Consider the following 21,900-nt stretch of genomic DNA (forward strand, 5'->3'; position numbering starts at 1 on the left):
CCTGTCAGAGTTCGCGAAAACTTATTTTGACCCGTCGGTCATGGGACCGACAAAGCATGATTATTTGTCAGTCCAACAAAATTTTAGCCAGTCCTACAAAATCTGTCAATTTTATCCTGAAATAAAATTAATAACATATTTTATCGAAAAATAACTTTATTAATATTAGTTTTATTCTTCGCACCCACAGGAAAATTAACAATGAAGGACCAGTTCAGGTCTTCTGATTGTTCTTATTTAAAGTCATCTTCACTATCCATTTCATCATTTGAATCACTTTCTCGGCTGTTACAGTATTTGTTTGCTCCATTGTAGGGTTCAATCGCCGATTGTTTGCCAGAGATGGCTCTATGAACAAATTTAGAAGGCCACGTGTAGATCGCGGCTTTTGGTTTGTTTATAATAAATCCGTAAACCAGTACCGGAAATTGGCAGCGGGTACATCTGATAACCGATGTAAACACTTATTGGAAACAGTTGCGTTACATCTAATAACCGATGTAAAAAAGTGCTGAAATATGCACTACAATGGCCGTTTTTACATCGGTCATCGGGACCGGCACTAGCCTTCATAATACTGGTCCGAGCCTCATTTTGACCGACAGGACGGACCATTTTCGCGAGCTCTGCCCTGTAACGGCACGTACTAGTCAAAGTTGTGACTGAGTGCAGAAAAACAAAGATAGATAGATAGGACTAAAGTCCAAAGTGACTCAATATTTTTTATATGACAAGTAATTTGTTTATTATATTATAATGTTTATTTACAAATCTGTGTCCATTGGCCCTGATTCACCTTCGCCCTAGTACCTGTTGGCCCTAATACCTTTTCGCCTGGGTCAGTTCCCCTTTTTACCTATTCGCCCTTGGTTCGTTCGTCCTTAAATCCTTATTGTATAATTGTAAAATGTGTGTTATAGTGTGTTGAAAATGTTGAGTATTTATGTTGTATTGCAAGACAATTATTTTCTTTGATTTGAACTGAAGGAATACAAAGTACATTTATTTAATAGTTAACAACTCAAGACCAAGTTATCTGTATGTTTTTATCTTTTTTGATACATTTATATTTCTTGCTTAAATAATGATATGCCGCTTATAATAGGTGTGTAAAGTTATTATATTATATATAAACAATTGTTTATGAATTGATGAAGTGATTCAATAATTAACTTGCATGTATAACAAATTTTTAAAAACACGAGACCATAGGAGCCAAGCTGCAAAAATATATTCCCTTTCTTGTCTTACAATTTGTATATGCATTGTTTTTACCAGAGACAATACTTATAATGAAATTTTCAAATTTTATAACCAATCCGGTCAGTGTCATCAGCCAAAATGTTGAGAAAATGGGTGAGGGGTACAAAGAAATGATTGTACCAAAAATAAGTATATCCCATATCAATTTTTTCTTTTCAAAATTCTTATATATGTATTTTTTCAATCATTTATAACAAAGAAGTTGAAATAATATGCTTTTTGTTCTAAAAAAAAGAGAAAAATCCCAAATTGACAAAATTGACAGCATGGTCAATTTGACATGAAAAAGCAACAAAATTTTATAAAACTTTCTAATATTAACACCAACCTATAGTTCTTTTAAGTTAAATTTATTCAGATTGGTTCACTTTATCTTTACCATGTTCATGATGTTTACTATGAAAGCATGAAAAAAGTTTAATTGTGAAACTGTGATTTTTTTCATGATAATCATGATAATAGCTCAAAAGAAAAACGTTTAATTCTAGAAATTTTTGGCTCCTCAGAGGTGTACATCCTTAACCAGTTTACTTAAAACATAATTATTTTCATTATTAAACTACCACAGACAATTAGTTCAACAATCTTTAAGATCATAGACATTATAATTATATCTTTTTTTTTTGTTTTTTTTTTTTTTTGTTTTTTTTTTTTTTGGCGAATGATCTTTATTTAGCGACAATAACTTCTAAAAGCAATCAATTGATGGTTTCAGACTTCTTTTTTTTTTTTTTTTTTATTCAACAACAACTAATTGCACTTTCTGCTGTTAACAATGTACTTCACTAGTCCAGCATTCCAGTAAAGAGTCCCTGTTTGTTAATACCAGAAATCCAGGGTTGTTTCTGGTAAGCATCATTATATTAAATTAACATTAGTTTTAATTGAACAGTTAAATTATAAAATTATCAGCAATGAAATTAACAAGTATATATCAATGGTACTTATTTGTTTAACAATTTACTATATATATCATCTAGCAATAATTGATTTTTGGGTATTGTTTCCGGAAATTTTTCATATTTTCTCCGTAAACGTACGGGTGAATTGTTTTTCTATCAAACATCTTCCTGGTTTTGAAACAAATATTGTCACACCGGCCATGACTTAAAAAATAAAAAAATAAACAGATGTGATATAGCATATTCACAGGTATGTCTGAATTAAAAAATTTCTGTAGTATAAAGAAGATTAAGATTAAATAAATATTTCATTTTTTAATCTTCTTTTTGTAACGGTAAATAGTCTCGTTATCAATCATTTCAATCATCACATGTACATGTACAGTAGCGGTGAAAGGTAAAATTTATATTACTTGATCAGTTCCAGATGTGTAATTCGTAAAATTTATCTCTTTTATTAATTTATTCATCCATTTATTTTTGCTAGATCATATACTTCTCAAACAAAGAAATTATTTTAACAATTTGGCAGTTTTATCTAGAATACATTTATATTTTGTATTCTTACATTTTGCCTGCAGTTTGTAACTATACATAAATTCTGCTTTAAATACAGCATACACATTTATAGATTCTGTTTTCTGTTCAGACATGTAATTAGCTTTATATATACAAAACATTATTAATGTAATCAAATAATTGATTTCATAATATTGTTCATCATTAATTTTATAACCGAATACTAAATTCTTCAATGTTAGAATATTATTATCAATATTCAGTTTTTCAAGAAGATTTTTTATTTTACTTAAGAAGTCATCAAGAAAGTGACATTTCAAAAACATATGATCATAATCCTCAGTGGTATTGCAATAATGACAATTTGAAGTATTGCAGATATTCCACTGTTTTAATAAAGTTTTACAAGGTAGAATAAAGTGTAACAGTTTCCAACGAAACACTTTATACTTATTTTCTTTCAAATAATGATGAACAAATTTTAATATATTACATGTTGAACTATGAATATACTCAATTTTTAACACTGTTTTCCATCGGTTAAAACCAACAGGCATTTCAATCTCATTCTGAATAAATATATTATAAATTTTTTTAGTGTCTAAATTTTCTAATTTTTCTATATAATTACAATTATTCTTAATGTATAAAACATTATTTGTTTTTACTTTAGTTTTCTTTGAATTTTCTTGTTGTAAAATATTAAGCCATTCTTTTGGAAAGGCTTTCTTCAATTGAGAAAATTCTGACATCCAATTATATTTAATCCTGAGCTTTTGCAAAATATGTTTCTCCAATATGTTACCATTTTCATCTATAATGTCGTTTACATAGATGATATTGCTATTTATCCAGTTTTGAAATAAAAGACTTTTTTTTTTATCTTAATGAATTGATTTCCCCAAATTACTTGTTGACGAATAGATACAAAGTTTTTAGGCTGCTCTATTTTTTTGTTTTTTACCCATGCTTTTACTACATTCAAATAAAATTCTGGCAACTTATTTAAACCTGGAATTGAGTTAATACCATCAATGTTCATATGAAAGATAAGGAAGTTCTTGCCAAATTTATTAAAATAAAATAATGGTATAACTTTCCAGTTGGCTAAATCTCCATATATTAATCTTTTAATCCATCCAATTTTGATGGATTCTATGTATTTATCTATGTTAATCATTTTTAGACCACCATCTAGCAATTCATAGCTTAATACTTTACGTTTAACTTTATCTATTTTGCTTTTCCATAAAAATTGATAAATAATTTTTTTAAATTTATCAATATATTCTTTTTCTATGTGTGAAACAGATGCTAAAAAAGTAATATTGGGTAGAATCAGTGATTTGATAACTGTTATTTTTCCCAATAATGTTAGATTTCTTTTCTCCCAGTTTTTAATTATTTTCTCAGATTTTTCTAATTGTTTTTCAGCATTGAGTTTTTGACACACATTTTTATTACAACCAAAAAAAACTCCTAAACATTTCACTGGTTTGTCTGTAAAGTTGATGTTTTCGTATTTTTCTTTACAGTGTTTATGTTTTCCCAACCAAATGCCTTATGTTTTTAATCTGTTTAATTTAAGCCCTGATAATGTGCCAAAGATTTCAATCATATTTAAAACTTTTGAAATGTCTTTTTGTGTTTTTAGAAAAAGTGTCGTGTCATCTGCAAGTTGGCTGATTTTTAATGAATGTGTTTTCCCATCTATCTTAATTTCAAAGCCTTTAATATTATGGTCTTGCCTTATCTTACAGGCTAATATCTCTACTGCTATAACAAAAATTATCGCACTGCACGGACATCCTTGTCGGATTCCACGTTGAATGTTAATGGGTTCAGATATCCATCCATTATTTATTACTGCGCTTTTAATATCTGTGTATAAAGTCTTAATCCATTTAAGCATAGAATTTTGAAATCCAAATTTTTTAGAGCTGAAATCATAAAATCCCATTCTAAAGAGTCAAATGCTTTTGAGAAATCTAAAAATAGTAGTGCCCCCTCTATATTAAATCTTTCTGCATAATCAATTATATCCTGGATTTGTCTAATATTATAACCTATATATCTATTTTTAACATAGCCATTTTGATCTTTGTGAATAATTTTTGGTAGGATATTTTTAATGCGCTGAGCCAATGAATATGCAATTAATTTTGTATCAATATTTAATAAAGTTATGGGTCTATAATTATTTAAACAAAGCGGATCATTCTTTTTATGTATAAGAAAAATAACTCCTAATTTTTGAGAACTCGTTAACTCCCCTTTTTTATATGAATAATTAAATGTAGATACAGCAAATTCTTTTAATTCATCCCAAAAGGTTCTATAGAACTCAACACTTATTCCATCAATTCCTGGTGATTTGTTCAATTTCATCTTGAATAATGAATTCGTGCATTCTTCAATGGTTAAAGTACCTTCCATTATCTCACTTTCTTGTGTATTTAATTTATGATCAATATTTGTATCATTAATATAATTATCTATGGATTTCACATCTGGATTTGTACTATTATAAATATTTTGATAGAATTCTTTTTCTATTTGTAAAATTTTAGAAGATTCTGTCTGTACAACTCCTTTGTCATCTTTCAAGGCAGTTATAGTCTTTCTAGTTTGTCTAGCTTTTTCTAACCCCAAAAAAAATTTAGTATTTTTCTCTCCTTCTTCTACCCATTGTATCCTTGACCTTATTTGAGCTCCTTTACTTTTTATTTCATAAAGTTTTCTTAGTTTACATTCATTATAAATTAATTCTTCTTGAAAATGTTTAATAACATCATCTTTACAATTTTTGTTTATACTTTCATTTAATTTTTTAATCTTATTTTCCAATATGTGTATTTCACTTATATTTTGATTTGCTTTTCTTTTACAGTATGCAACAGTTTGTTCTCGAACTTCAATTTTGAACAGATCCCATTGTAGTCCTATATTATCAGTAAGTTTTGTTTTATTTGTATATTTCACAATAAGACCTTTTATTATTTTTTTGTATTCTATATTATCCAAGATACTATTATTAATTTTAAAATATCCTTTCCCTTTTGATTGTGATCTCCCTTTTACCTTTAGCGATATAGCTTGGTGATCTGTATGCGAAATAAGTGCAGGTCTTATATCTGCTGAATATATATGTGACCTTATTTCTGAACAAACAAGAAAGTAATCTATGCGTGAAGCTTCATTTATCTTATTTTTCCGTCTCCATGTAAATTGTATATTAGTACTATGTATATCTCTCCAAATGTCTATCAACTTATGTGTTTTGATTAACCCTTTTAAACTGTTGACTGGTTTTTGTTTTTTTTTATTTCTGCTATTTTTTTTGCTGTCAATATTAGATAGTGTATCATTCATATCTCCCCCAACTATGACCATCCCTAAACTGTTTTTCTGTATCATGTCATTTACTTTTTTGAAAAAGGCATTTCTATTTTTGGGAAGATTTGGTGCATAAATATTAACTAAAGTATATATACTTTCTGAAATTTCTATGTTGATCAAAATTATTCGCCCCTCCTCATCCTGAAATTTATCAATTAATTGATAATCCGTGTGATTGCTAATATAAATTGATACTCCTCTTGATTGTGAATTTCCATAACTGTGATATATATCACCTTTGAATTCATTTTTAAATTGTTTCTCTAAAGTAGAAGTGAAATGACTTTCTTGTACAAATAAAATATTACAGTGTTGATACTTCATCCACATATGAAGCCTTTGTCTTTTATCTTTTGAACCTAGACCTTGACAATTTAATGAACATATATGTATGTTTTCACTCATTGTTTGTCATAAATATCAAATTAAAAATGTAAAAGTTTTCTCATACATAATATAAACAGCATTTGTGTTTACAGCATGCACATACAGTTTGTATTAATATTAATATACACATTGTACATAACTTTGTCAATATTTTTACAATATTGTTGTAAGTAATCATTTTAACATGTTTAATATGAAAACTACACATTGTTTTGATATTATTTCATTATCTATTTTCAGACCGCATTTGGCCTTGACTTCCGTCAGACAATGACCCAGATTCGGATTAGCAAGTTGAAGTGATATGTCCGAACACCAGACGTTATCTAAAGAAAACAATTTCAATGATGGCTTTGTGATATACCGTATTCCAAGTATTAACCGAGAATGAAAAGTACTATTATTGGATTTACATACGGATATTAAGAAAACACGGATTGCTATAAATTGTGGTTCGTGTTCTAAAAATAGAATTGGGTTTTCCTTTTCTATACATTGCGAAGAAGTTTGAAATATATTACCACTCTGGATTATAAACGTGGCATATGTGACTGATGGATTTCTTTTCACATGGAATAATAATTGTTGGATATAGAAATTTCTTACAATATTAATATCAATGATGTTGTTTTTACCAAATATACATTCACAAATTGTAATGTTCTATTTATAGCGTACCATACTAACAGGTGATTGTTTGGAACATAAATCTTTTTTATGACATACATATGTTTGACATTCAAATAGTCATTATCTTTTGAATGTATGCAATCTGGCATTGCATCACATTCATTTTTTTTTGTTTTTTTTAATTAATAAAATAAAAATAATAAATGCTATGTACATATATTTATATTTGAACATTGTACTGTTTTAACTATTTAACACTTGTTTTGTAATAGATTTACATATGGTACTGGTCCTACGTTTTACTTGTCTTTTGTGCAGGACCTGTACGTTCTTGATACTCTTCTGTTGGGGTTGTTGCATTTCTCTTATCAGTTTTATTTCTTGGAGTTTGGTTCGTTCCTTGGAAATATTGGCTTATATCTCCTTGTGCCTTTTTTTGGTTATTAGTCAGTTTTTTTTTCTTTTTTTTTTTCTGTGAGCCATCGGTGGAAGTGTTAATATTTATATCTTCCAATACTGGGTCATGATTGTACGTATCATCTTTGTCTGTATTTGTATTGGTAGAAGTGGCAGTTTGATCTTTATTAAGTGGAGCGATAGTAGGTGATCTTGGTTTAGTTCCTTTTGGGGTTGGTTGCAGTATTGATTGTGATATCTGCACCGGATTTTCTGTTTCCGATTTATCCTCATCTGAATTATCGTCTTCTGTGTCGTCACTTTCACTTAGGTGCGAATCACACTCTGCTTGTCTGTGTCCTTGTTTGTTACAATGAAGACAAACCCAGTCATTTGGACACTGCGAAAATTTATGACCTTTCTGTAGACATTTATTGCATGAGATTTCAGCATGATTATGATTTTCTTGTCCTTGGTGAATAACTGTTGCTCTGTATTTACCAATAATTACAGATCTTGGTAAAGCTTTACTTAGAGGAGCTACCATTGCGATTCGGTCACCGGTTTGGCAATTTGATAACAGACCATCTACCCTCAACCGTTCTCTATACATATTAAAAACCTCACATCCGTGAAATTCTAAGCTTCGCTCAATCTGTCCATCCTCGGCGGAACAAGGAACATTTTTAACCCGTATTTTCAGGTAAGTTGGTCTTTCATTAACAATTATCCTTGGGTTTCTAGTGTAAACCTGGATATATTTGTTTCGAATTGTTATGCCTGATGTAATGAGGGATTCTCTATCGATCTCAGAATCAAAATAGATTCTCCATAAACCTCGAACACGCTGTAACCCTTTTAGATGGCTGGCTGGGCAGATTGTAGCATCGATGGTTTTGTATAGTTACCAAACAGGTCGCTTTCTAATATGAAAACTGGTTTTACATCTTCAACATCATAATTGTTTTTGGTGTTTTGTATTTGTAAGATAGAAGAATAGGTCTCACCCTTTTCAATGGTGTCCGCCATATTGTTTTTGTCTTGGTTTACCTCTGAGTTTTCACTTGATTTATTTGCAGTATTTGCAGAATTTGACATCTTACGATTGTAAAAAGTTTCCAACTTCTTAAACAAATTCGTCTGAACAAAAATCAATTATCTAATGACATCTGATACACATTAAATCGTACTTTTTGTGGGAGCCGTGACATAAACCGCCTTAGCAATTAAGCCCCTTACGACCTCATTATAATTATATCTAATCAATATTCTAAATTACAATCAACAGTAAATAATAAAAATAAACAAATGTAACAATGAAACCATTCATTGCTTGAACACAAGAAATTAATTTTGAATTATTTCCAAGATTTTTCATGAATTTTAAGATAGTTATATGTATTTTCTTTAAAATTAACCAAATAGATATCTGGATAGGTATAATCTTGATACCATAAATTTTTTTTAGGGCAATCAGACTCTATGGGCAAACGAACCTAGGGCGAACATGTAATTAGGGCGAACGGATCTGATTCCGTAAAATCCTAATTTACCGGAGTAACCAATGAAACCACCTCTTGAGTTTCTCTTGGATAAGGAAGACCTTCATAACCAGGTATTATCCCCCTTGTATTATCTCCATTTATGGGTATTATACGTCAAAACAGGTATCAATTTACAGTGAAATAAACAGGATTTCAGGTTCCTGTTTTGGCACAAACATTCATGTAAAAGGCAATAATTTGATCCAAGACACTATGATTGAAATGTCATCTGGTTTATTAAAACGTTGTCCTCCCCAATATAAAATTTATTGTAGGCCATTAACTTTTATTCAGTACTCATGTGAACAATGGTTTCAACATGGAAAATGTTGCCATTTACCTGCATGAATGTGTGCACCTTTAAAATGAAATGCAAAATTCTATTTTTTATTACTGTAAATTGGTCCCTTCTTTGGGTTTAATACTCATAAATTAGGATAATGACCGTTTATGAGGATCTTCCCCAACCTGTTGAATTATTTCAAATGTTGTCATCATGGGACCTTTTATAGTCTACTCTACAGTATTGGCTTTTGCTCATTGTTGAAGGCTGTAAGGTGACCTGTAAGTAAATGTTAATATCTTCATGGATTTGTAATGTCATCTCATTCTTGGTATTTCCAGACAATGCATATTTTTTTGAAGTTCAGTTCTTTTTTTATATGTGTCATTATTGGGTCCAGTTTTTACAAAATTGACATTTTTTGACAGTTGTAAATGCTGACTGAGGATACTTTTTAAAATTTCTATGTTCTACTGTTTATTTTGATTAATTTAGTTATATTTACTACAATTGAAACAAGTTTTGCAAATCTCTTAAAAAATGTTAAAGTGGTAAATCTTCACCTTTAACCAATTAATCCCATAACACTGTACTTTATTGGGCAGACTGTGATTTTAGTTGCCTGGTTGTTAACATTCATCTTCAGAGAAATACCAACAGTTCAGACGTGCTTAGCACTATATTGAACTTATTAATAGCACATTTGCAAATGAAGGATAAGATATTTTTTGTGTTTTTAGGAAAGACTGAAGATGTATAGTCTAGTCGTTGTAATGGTTTTAACAGGTGAGTTAATGATTAAGTTAATAACATTAACAGTACTATTTTTTCTGTAAGTAACCTGTTGTTGGGTTGCTGTCACTAAATTGGTAATTTTAAGAAAATTTTGCAGTTTTTGGTTATTATTTTGAATATTATTATAGATAGAGATAAACTGTAAACAGCAATAATGTTCAGCAAAGTAAGATCTACAATCAAGTCAACTTGACCAAAATGGTCAGTTGACCCCTTAAGGAGTTATTGCCGTTTATAGTTAATTTTTAACCATTTTTCGTAAATTTATGTAATTTTTTACAAAAATCTTCTCCTCTGAAACTACTAAGACAAATTTAACCAAACTTGTCCACAATCATCATTAGGGTATCTAGTTTAAAAAATGTGTCCGATGACCCCGCCCACGAACCAAGATGGCCGACATGGCTAAAAAATAGTACATAGAGTAGAATGCAGTTTTTGGCTCATATCTCTGAAACCAAAGCATTTAGAGCAGTGACAAGTAGAAAATTGTTCATTAGGTCAAGATCTATCTGCCCTGAAATTTTCAGACCAATCAGGCAACACGTTGTTGGGTTGTGCCCCTGAATTGGTAATTTTAAGAAAATTTTGCAGCTTTTGGTTATTATCTTGAATATTATTATAGATAGAGATAAACTGTAAACAGCAATAATGTTCAGCAAAGTAAGATCTACAATCAAGTCAACTTGACCAAAATTGTCAATTGACCCCTTAAGGAGTTATTGCCCTTTATAGTCAATTTTTTACAATTTTCATAATTTTTGTAAATTTTTGTAAATTTTTACAAAATATTTTCCACTGTATCTACTGGGCCAAGTTCATTATAGATAGAGATATTTGTAAGCAGCAAGAATGTTTAGTAAAGTAAGATCTACAAACACATCACCATCACCAAAACACAATTTTGTCATGAATCCATCTGTGTCCTTTGTTTAATATGCACATAGACCAAGGTGAGCGACACAGGCTCTTTAGAGCCTCTAGTTATGTAGTTAGCCACAAAATCTACATGGTAGCTTATCTTGGCTGTGTGCGTTATAGTGGAGAATAATTGAGGACACTCACCATGTATGTAGAAAAATACATGAGAATATTATAAATAGTAGAAATAGTATTTCTAATTGATGATAAAGCCATCTTGAAATATGTATATATATATTTCATAGATAAATAGTTCAAATAAGCTCTTTCTTGTTTGTCTTATGCACATAGCATGCACTCAAGACTGGCCAGTAAAATCCAAATGAAATTTGCCCATTGGATATTGGGCAATTTAATGTTTTAGCTGAGTTATGAGTTAGTGTAAATTAGCTTATAATGAAATAAAGATTGAATGTAATTGTGTCTGCATGTAATAAACAAAACATTTTCATTTAGCCAAACTTGGTTGCATAATGTCCCATGAGGTGAAGAAAACTTGACTGATCTTGTGGTGATTTGGTTAAAAGTCAAGATAGACTTCATCTGAAAATAGAGTGGGAATTGCCAAAAATACCACAGACCACTTCAACCATCAATCCCTGACTCCTACAAAAAAAAACAGACAAACAAACAAAAACAAATTTTCAGTAAACACTAGAACCAGTACCAAGTCTTAATAATTTATTTTATTGTAGCACCTGTGTTTGATGCAAACAATGATGGTGACTTAAGGAGCCGTCTGAGTCAGGGGATCGTTGAGGGAACAACAGTTGGTATGTAATAATATTATACTGGATTAAATATCCCTGTAAATCCTGCAATTCAATTGGTTACCTGTGAAGGAATACAAAGATAAAAATGATAATTAGTGATGAAATCAGGACATTCCAGTATAATATAATTGTTATTGGGGCTTCACAGAGATTATGGGCTCATATTCCCTGTGAAGTTTCCAAACAACATATAGTATTCCAATAGTACTACGGCAATTCTCACTCAGAGCATTGTTAAACAGACAACAGTTGTTAGTTACAATAGTCAGAATCATGTCATAACGTATGAGTGAAGATATTGTTTCAGTATAAAATTTATAATAATTCAGTCATTAATGTAAAAACAAGAGTCAGTATGTAACAATAGTCCAATTATAATAATTATATGTCATGGTTGAAGGAATATCAATAGGTATATTATATTAATGAAATAAAAATGATTCTGAGTCAAGACATGATGGCAGAAACACTTAAGTGAGTGTGTTATAATAATTAATTTATTTTGATTGATTGTTGGTTGCTTAACATAGTGGCAAATATTTCATGCATGTTCAGGACGAGAACAAATTAGCAATAAATGCAATAGGTAGGTTCGGTAATACAGGCTGTCAAGGATGAAGGTTGGGAAATATGGACTGCTACTGGAAATGAGGGTATATTGGATAGGAACAGAAATTTTGCTTTACAACAGGCCACCTATGGATCCCTCAAAGGGTTATTGCAAGGGTTCTTTAACATGCAGAGTGCATGGCACCCTCTTAACCCAAGGCATCAGATTTAACGTCCCCATTCTAACTGGACATTGCTGCCTATTTGTACATCCTGCACAGCCAAACGGACACCCCACTTTGGCAAAGGTTTAACTACCATTCAGAAGAAGACCAAATATCCATATTTCTGTTCCCCAGTAACCCTTGGAGATGATTTTTTTTGTGTCGCCTTGACGGAGTCCAAAAAGCGATACATAGGTATGCTGTTTCCGGCGTCGGTGACGGCGGCGGCGGCATCAACAATGTATAAGTTTGTGATTAGGTCCAGTTCATGGTGAACCACTAGTGGTAGGTCAATGATATTTGGTATGCAGTTGTATTAGCATTGGCACATCTCATTACCATGGAGATTATTTGGCCTCACCCCCTCAGTCAAGGTCTATTGACTTTGAAACTTTTCATAGTTTACATGTATTAGTTTGTGATTAGGTCAATTTATGGGGAACCACTAGTGGTAGGTCAATGATATTTGGTATGCAGTTGTATAAGCATTGGCATATCTCATTTCCATGGAGTTTATTTGGCTCCACCTCCTTAGTCATGGTCTATAGACTTTGAAAATTTTGCTAAGTTAACATGTATTAGTTTGTGATTTGGTCAGTTCAAGGGGAACCATTAGTGGTAGGCCAATGTTAATTGGTGTTCAGTTGTATAAGCATTAGCACATCTCATTTCCATGGAGAATATTTGGCCCTGCCCCCTCAGTCATGGTCTATTTACTTTGAAACGTTTGCTTAGTTTACATGTATTAGTTTGTGATTAGATCAGTTAAGATGAACTGCTAATGTTAAGTCAATGATATTTGGTATGCAAATTTATTGGCATTTGCAAGTATCGTTCCCATGGAGATCATATAGCCCCACCCCTGATCATGGTTCATTGACTTTGAAACTTTTACATAGTTTACAAGTTAATGTTTGTGTTTAGGTTTGTTTAAAGGAAACGACTTATAATAAGTCAATGGTATTTGGTATGCAGTTGTATTAGTATTGGCCCATCTCATTCCATGGAGATTGTTTAGCCATGTACCTTCAGTCATGGTTCATCGACTTTGAATATTTGCATAACTTACATGTTAAAGTATTGCTATTTTAATTTCAACATTTGCATTATCAAAATTACAAAAAGGCGAGACATATCTCTGTGATAACAGTTTATTTGTGTTGTGGCATTGGTAATGATACCATAAGTATGTCATATTTGTTTCTTCAATGTTATAGTTATGCCTTACTTGAAACAGGTTACAATAAATACATGAAATAAGGATGAAATTCATCATTTATCTTTATTATTTCAGGGACATACATAGGTCGCCTGAAGGCTTTTGTTCCTGGCAGTCCTAATACAGTGGTACAGTTTAGAGGTATCAGTACAACTTTAGCTGTCACATTGGATGGCAATGTCACTCTCAGTAGAGAACTGGACAGAGAGGTACATTATTGTCCAGAATTAAAAATGATTCCAGAATCAAATAATTCCTTGTTTATACATGATAATGTGATTTTTCACCAATCCACGAACATTGATACCCACGAAAAAATAAATGAATCCACACAAATTAGAAATGATTGGAGTGGCTGCTCATTTGATTTAAGTACTGGTGATAAAGAAATTGATACACAAGTTGTCATAGATTTAATGAATTATGCCTCTTAAACAACATTGAAAGTAGAAAAATGAATGTTGAAACATATATCTTATCTTCAGTTACATGCTATATAGTTCAGTGTTCCTCTTTGTTAAATCATTTTAGAGTTCAGTTGATATTTTCCGGTAGGTTTAATGGCTGCATCATATTGATGCCAAGTTTATATATTTACCTACTAGATGGAGTTTTGTTATGTTTTATTCATGTCAAGTTTGTATTTTCCAGGAAACCTCCCAGGGAGGTAATGATTTACAAGCAAAATGGTCGGCATATTATACAAACAATAATGTAAGTGATTTATTGTAAATAGATTTATATTTACCTGTATTTTATAAATATAACAGCCTTAAACTGTTTAAATAGAACATTTCATTGTAAAATTTGGATAAATTTAGATAAATTTACAAATAATTGATTTAGACATAACTCATTTCGCACAAAACGTTCTAGAGAAAAAAAACCACTTAAATCATGAACATTTCATTATAACTTTCGATCAATTTTTTTCTCGCCTTGACGGAGTCAAAAAGCGAGACATAGGTATGCTGTAACCGGCGGCGGCATCGGTGTCAACAATGTATTAGTTTGTGATTAGGTCTAGTTCATGGTGAACCACTAGTGGTAGGTCAATGATATTTGGTATGCAGTTGTATTAGCATTCGCACATCTCATTACCATAGAGATTATTTGGCCCCACCCCCTCAGTCAAGGTCTATTGACTTTGAAACTTTTCATAGTTTACATGCATTAGTTTGTGATTAGGTCAATTTATGGGGAACCACTAGTGGTAGGTCAATGATATTTGGTTTGCAGTTGTATAAGCATTGGCATATCTCATTTCCATGGAGATTATTTGGCTCCGCTCCCTTAATCATGGTCTATAGACTTTGAAAATTTTGCTAAGTTAACATGTATTAGTTTGTGATTTGGTCAGTTCAAGGGGAACCATTAGTGGTAGGCCAATGTTAATTGGTGTTCAGTTGTATAAGCATTAGCACATCTCATTTCCATGGAGAATATTTGGCCCTGCCCGCTCAGTCATGGTCTATTTACTTTGAAACTTTTGCTTAGTTTACATGTATTAGTTTGTGATTAGATCAGTTTAAGATGAACTGCTAATGTTAAGTCAGTGATATTTGGTATGCAAATTTATTGGCATTTGCAAGTATCGTTTCCATGGAGATCATATAGCCCCACCCCTGATCATGGTTCATTGACTTTGAAACTTTTACATATATTTTACAAGTTAATGTTTGTGTTTAGATTTATTTAAAGGGAACAACTTGTATTAGCATTAGCACATCTCATTCCATGGAGATTGTTTAGCCATGTACCTTCAGTTATGGTTCATCGACTTTGAATATTTGAATAACTTACATGTTTAAGTATTACAATTTTAATTTCAACATTTGCATTATCAAAATTACAAAAAGGCGAGACATATCTCTGTGTTAACAGTTTATTATCCTAATTTTTTTGTGAAAATAGCACCAGAATTGCAATTACTTTGTTATATCTCAGTCATTTTTGTCGAGCCTTCGACTTTTGTCGAAAAAGCGAGACATAGTGATCCTACATTCCGTCGGCGGCGGCGGCGTCCACAAATATTCACTCTGTGGTTAAAGTTTTTGAAATTTTAATAACTTTCTTAAACTATCCTGAATTTCTACCAAACTTGGACAGAAGCTTGTTTAAGGTCATAAGATAGTATCCAGAAGTAAATTTTGTAAAAAAAAAATCCTTTTTTTCCGTATTTTACTTATAAATGGACTTAGTTTTTCTGCCAGGAAACATTACATTCACTCTGTGGTTGAAGTTTTTGAAATTTTAATAACTTTCTTAAACTATCCCGGATTTCTACCAAACTTGGAAAGAAGCTTGTTTATGATCATAAGATAGTATCCAGAAGTAAATTTTGTAAAAAAAAAATCCATTTTTTCTGTATTTTACTTATAAATGGACTTAGTTTTTCTGCCAGTTAACATTACATTCACTCTGTGGTTAAAGTTTTCAAAATTTTAACAACTTTCTTAAACTATCCTGGATTTGTACCAAACTTGGACAGAAGCTTGTTTATGATCATAAGATGGTATCCAGAAGTAAAATTTGTAAAAAAAATCCAGTTTATCTGTATTTAACTTATAAATGGACTTAGTTTTTCTGCCAATTTACATTACATTCACTCTGTGGTTAAAGTTTTTTTTAAATTTTAACAACTTTCTTAAACTATCCTGGATTTGTACCAAACTTGGACAGAAGCTTGTTTATGATTAAAAGCTAGTATCTAGAAGGAAATGTTGTTAAAATTTTGTTCCATTTTTTCCGTTTTTTACTTATAAATGGACTTTGTTTTTCTTCCAGTTAACATTACATACAGTCTGCAGTTTAAGTTTTTAAAACATTTATTAGATTCATAAACTATCCTGGATTTTTACCAAACTTGGACAGAAGCTACTTACAATCAAAAGATAGTATAGAGAGGAATATTTTTATTAAGTTTTTTCCTTATTTTTGTTGAGCCTGCGATTAACAGCAAAAGTAGGCGAGACACTGGGTTCCGCGGAACCCTTACGAATTTTTCTAAGAACTAAGTCAGGGTAAATTAGTTAAAACAGTCAAATTCATACAGGGTAAATTAGTTAAAACAGTCAAATTCATACAAGCAGTACGGACAGAAAGGGAACATATATCAAGTTTTGCATAGCATGAGCTACATGAAATTTCTTTCCCTTTTAAGTTAAAGCTTTAGAGAACTATTAAGGTAATGTAATGATTTGAAATAGAATTGATTTTAATGACATACTATTTCAAATTCCCAAGGAATCATTTATGCTTTTGTTAATTCTGAGAAAAGAACTGTGAACCCAGAAGTAGCATGTTCATTATTAATTATGAATGAAACTGGATTTACAATTATTATTTTTTGGGGCTGATATCAAATGACAGTTAATCATTGTATTTGTAAAAGTTATGATTATAACTGATAACTGTCCAGCTCTTGTATTTGCATGTTATTGTGTTTTCTCATACAATATGGAGTGGCACTTTAATGTCATGAAAATCATTGCAATCAAGATTATTTAAGGAATGACTGTAATATTTTTTCTGTCTATGAAGAAATAACATCAAAAATGTGGTGCACACTGAATAACCCGCGTAGCGGGTTATTTTAAAGTGTGCACCACATTTTTTATGTTACTTCGAATAGACAGAAAAAATATTACAGTCATTTCTTATAATTTAATTCTAAATTCTATTTTAAACCGGAGTAAACCATGAAAAAACGTTGATGACGTCACGGTCACATGACAAAATTATGTCTAAGAGCTGATAAACAAAACAACGTCAGCCAATCAGAAGACGCGTTACATCCAAAATTAAATTATAAAGAGATAAAAACATAAAAATGCAATTTTATGACAAAAAGTCTTTAAAAATCTCTAGCTTATCTTCATGTTGTTTGTAAACTTAAATTATTCAGATTTTCTATCTGTAAGTTAGTCACATATAAATGTTTTCTAAACCCTTGATGAGAGTTAAAAAACAGAAAATGTATAATTTGTCATCCATTCATATAAAACCCAATCTGATAACATTAATATGGGTACTTTGAAAGAAATCTAAAGTTCTGACATATATGTAAGGAGATATGGGTTAAACCTCAATAAGACCATCAGCGGTTATGTATCATATTAATTGATTGATTGTCCTTTGCTTTATGACATGTCTTGTGGGAAATGTGGTTGAATATTTGTTCCACTAGTATCATATATGTACATTATCAGCAAGTACATAATCTGCCCTAAATATTATTATTTTTGGAAAAGTATAATAGATAAAAACTTTTGATATTGAAATATGATAAGCAATAAAAAATCATGCAATAATGACCAAGGACAGACATGCCCATCATATATTCCATCTTCATCCTGCGGGTTCATTCATTAAACAATGCTGGTGAAGTATTCACAAGTATATAAACAAATGTACACCACTTCAGACAATATTTACAAAGCCTGCTAAGGTTTTCTTTATCAACTTAAAACATAAGTTCTAAAAAATCTTAACATATTTCAAGACTTCAAAAATTAACATGCAATGCACATCCTGACAGTATCATAATCTTTTGACCTTTAATGGAAAGGTGTAACTTCCTTCACTGCATAACAAGAAAGCATCACTGAAATTATTACGTACTCTCAAAGACATTGATTGATTTTTGGTGTTAGACGCTACTTTCAGCACTATCCTCTATTTCTTGGCGGCCTGTTTTTATTGGAGGAATCCGGAGTACCATGAGAAAACCAAAACCTTTGTCAGGAAAACTAACAGTCCTAGTGTATTAAGATTTGGGTCAAATACACCTGCCATGTGGAGGTTTTAACTCACAACCTCAGTGTAGACAGGCTAATGATACAGTAGTTGAACTTAACTTACGCCACTCAGCCACTCGGTCACCAATGCCCTTCAAATACATCAATATGTATGTAACATTTAACTGTTCAATTTTAAAAAATGTCAATTGGTTCCATTTTGCAGTCATTAACTATTTATACATAACACACAAACTTATAGTCATATCAATTTATGACCTCTTTTTTTTGGACAATTTATATAACGGGGAAAAACAAAAGATAGAATAAGGCACATCCTTTCATTCCCTAAACCAAAACTTACAAGGTGTTGACCTTTCTAGAATTTCAAACAATAAGCTATAAAAACTTTATGTATTGGTTATATTTAATGACAAGTAAGTGTCTATTTCATTTATCCTGTATCTACTCTTTAAATCAAAGCACCAAGGGCACTATAGGCAGTTAATTTAAAAACCAAAGGCAAACTTGGCAGAAGTTCAGATGAATATTGTGGAAGAATTAGTGGAAATATTTATCTCAGGCATTATTCTCAGCTATTTCTGATGTATCAAATAATGTTTGTACAGAAATGTGTACGCTATCCAATCCTACCACTTTCAAAAGTTATTTCCAATTTACATTTTTAAAGATTCAGTCTGAGATAATGTACATACACTTTCCCATGTTAGGGGAGAGTTTTGTGCCAGCTTACATGTTTAAGCCGCCACATTCTGCATGTACCTGTCCATAGTGAGGACCCACTAATTTGGTGATTGTTGCTGTATATCATATTTATTTTTCATAATTGTTTTGTACATAAATCAGGATGCTTCAGTTTTATTTTTTTACATTTGTCAATTCATGGTCGTTTATAGCTTACTATGCAGTATAGGTTTAGCTAATTGTTGCAGGCTGCATGGAGGAATATTCTTATCAGAATAATAATTTCAATAATGGTGTCCAACAGTGGTGTATATATGGTTTAATTCCACTATGTACTAGAGTTTGAATATGCCATATTAGCAGTTTTAGTTGGATCAGCTGGTGCCACTAGTACTATGCACAATTATCAAATCATACCTGAAACTATCTGAAGTGGTGTAATTTTCTTGTATATTATATTACAATACATGCTTATGTTGTTAAAATGGCCTAGCAATGATGCAACATATGTTTTGGAAGGCTGTACGGTTGCCTATAATTGCTTACATCCACTTCATTTGAATTTTTGTGGATGGTTGTCTCATTGGCAATCATTCCACATCTTCTTATTTTTATAATAATTGTTCATGTCTAATCTATAATAAGCTGTTCACAGAGAGACATGTTTTGCCTATTTGTTATTTTGATAATGCAAATGTTACAATTAAAAAAGGAATACTTTAACATGTAAAATATATTCAAAGACAATGAACCATTACTGATGGTATAGGGCTGAACAATCTCCATGGAAATGAGATGTGCCAATGCTTATACAACTGCTTACCAAATACCGTTGACTTTTCATAAGTCGTTCCCTTTAAACAAACCTTAACACAAATTCAATTTCTAAGTCAATGAACCATAATGAGGAGGTATGGATTAAATAATATCCATGGAAATGAACCTTTTAAATACCAATACGTTTGCATACCAAATAGCTTTGACTTAAGATTACTGGTTATATTAAACTGACATCATCATGATAATCACAAACTAATTCATGTAAACTAAGTAAAAGTTTCAAAGTCAATAGATCATGCATATGACTGAGGGGTAAGGACCAAATATCCGCTATGGAAATGAGACATACTAATGCTTCTACACCTGCATGCCAATTATTATTGACCTACCACTATTGGTTTCCCTAATACTAACCTAATCAAAAGCTAATAAATGAATTTTCAAAGTAACATAAGGTTCCAAGTAAAAATTGCATGATTGAGGGGGCGGGCCAAATAATCTCAATGGAAATTAGAAATGACAAAGTTTATACAACTGCACACCAAATAGCATTGACCTAATACTATTGGTTCCCCCTAAAATGACCTAATCACAAACTTATACATATGTAAACTATGCAAAGTTTCAAAGTCAATAGACCATGACTAAGGGGGTGGGGCCAAATATTCTCCATGGTAATGAAATGTGCCTATGCTTACACAACTGCTTACCAAATATCATTGACCTACCATAACCTAGACCTTATCACAAAATCACAAACTAATACATTGTTGTTGGTGCCAAAACAGCATGCCTATATATATATAGATGTCTCTCTTTTCGACTCTGTCAAGGCAAGACAAAAATTGCAACAAAATTAATACAAGTATTTGGCCATCTTTTTTTAATAATTTTATATTCCTCATTTCTTTGATATAATAATGCTGTGTTCACACCCTTAATTCGAATTCGATTCGCATTAACTGATTTGAATTTATAGTTTAATACCCATTCGAAAAGTTTAACATGTTTAATGTCCAAATGTACATGTAAATTCTACTTCAAATTGCAATACGCGTCAAAATCGCTTTATTGTCAAAATGACGTTAACTTTTAATTCAATTTATCAATTAATCTATCATAGTTTAATTTGAATTACAATTTAGAAAGTGTTCACACCAAAGTTTAATCGAATTAACCCAAAAAGGTATTGCATTCAATTCAAATTAAACTTACGTTTGAACAAGACATTAAACAAGTGACAAATATGCATTCAGTAAATAATAAAATTGAAAAGAATCCACAATCAAAATACTGCTGCGTAATTATTGTAATAAGTAATTCTCCTTGGTACAATTTAACCTTACTCTTGGATTGTTAAGAATACAAACTAAAATATTTCATGTTTCTGCACAATGCATCAATATCATGAATTCCAACTATCTTTATATAACTTCATGCAAAAAGTTTTGGATTACTAGGCATACTTCTTAGTGCACAATAATAAAAATTGCAAGACCGATAGGCGCACTTAATAATAACTAATATTCATCTGTTGTTACTGCTGGCAAGTTTATAATTATTCCTGTCAGAAAGCTTGTTGACAACGTTAACGTTACCTTCTTTTCGTATCATGCGATTTCTTTTTGCAGTATTTTCATGGAAAAGTCGTTTACCAGCACCAAGTTGCTGAAGGAAACGCATAGAAATGATTCTAGAACACTTCACGAGTGTTTAAATATGAAAAATTCATAAAAAGAAATATCGAAAAAATAGTATTTTTCAATACGGAAATTGAAAAGTCCTTGTAAATCAAAAACAATTACGGTGTGAGACGCGTCACAAATTCGGACTTAATATTTTACAAAAATATGCGATTTTGGAAGTTAAATA

General features: G+C 31.1%; 1 protein-coding gene and 1 long non-coding RNA gene across 2 annotated transcripts in view; both read left to right on the forward strand.

Moving 5' to 3' along the window:
• Positions 1-2,160: 2,160 nt before the first annotated feature.
• Positions 2,161-7,391, forward strand: LOC127710051 (uncharacterized). The gene is made up of 3 exons (XR_007985910.1): positions 2,161-2,415; positions 5,575-5,637; positions 6,711-7,391. It is a non-coding gene; the product is annotated as an uncharacterized LOC127710051 (long non-coding RNA).
• A 2,705-nt stretch (positions 7,392-10,096) lies between these two features.
• The window catches only part of LOC127709630 (protocadherin Fat 4-like), a 75,117-nt gene continuing 63,313 nt past the window's right edge, over positions 10,097-21,900 (forward strand). Inside the window, exons 1-4 of the mRNA XM_052215235.1 lie at positions 10,097-10,109; positions 11,735-11,812; positions 13,880-14,013; positions 14,456-14,518. Of these exons, the coding sequence (XP_052071195.1) occupies positions 10,097-10,109; positions 11,735-11,812; positions 13,880-14,013; positions 14,456-14,518 (288 nt within the window). The remainder of the gene's footprint in view (positions 10,110-11,734; positions 11,813-13,879; positions 14,014-14,455; positions 14,519-21,900) is intronic.

The sequence above is a fragment of the Mytilus californianus genome, unplaced genomic scaffold, assembly GCF_021869535.1.
Source record: "Mytilus californianus isolate M0D057914Y unplaced genomic scaffold, xbMytCali1.0.p SCAF_7, whole genome shotgun sequence".
In the NCBI taxonomy this organism is placed as follows: Eukaryota; Metazoa; Mollusca; class Bivalvia; order Mytilida; family Mytilidae; genus Mytilus; species Mytilus californianus.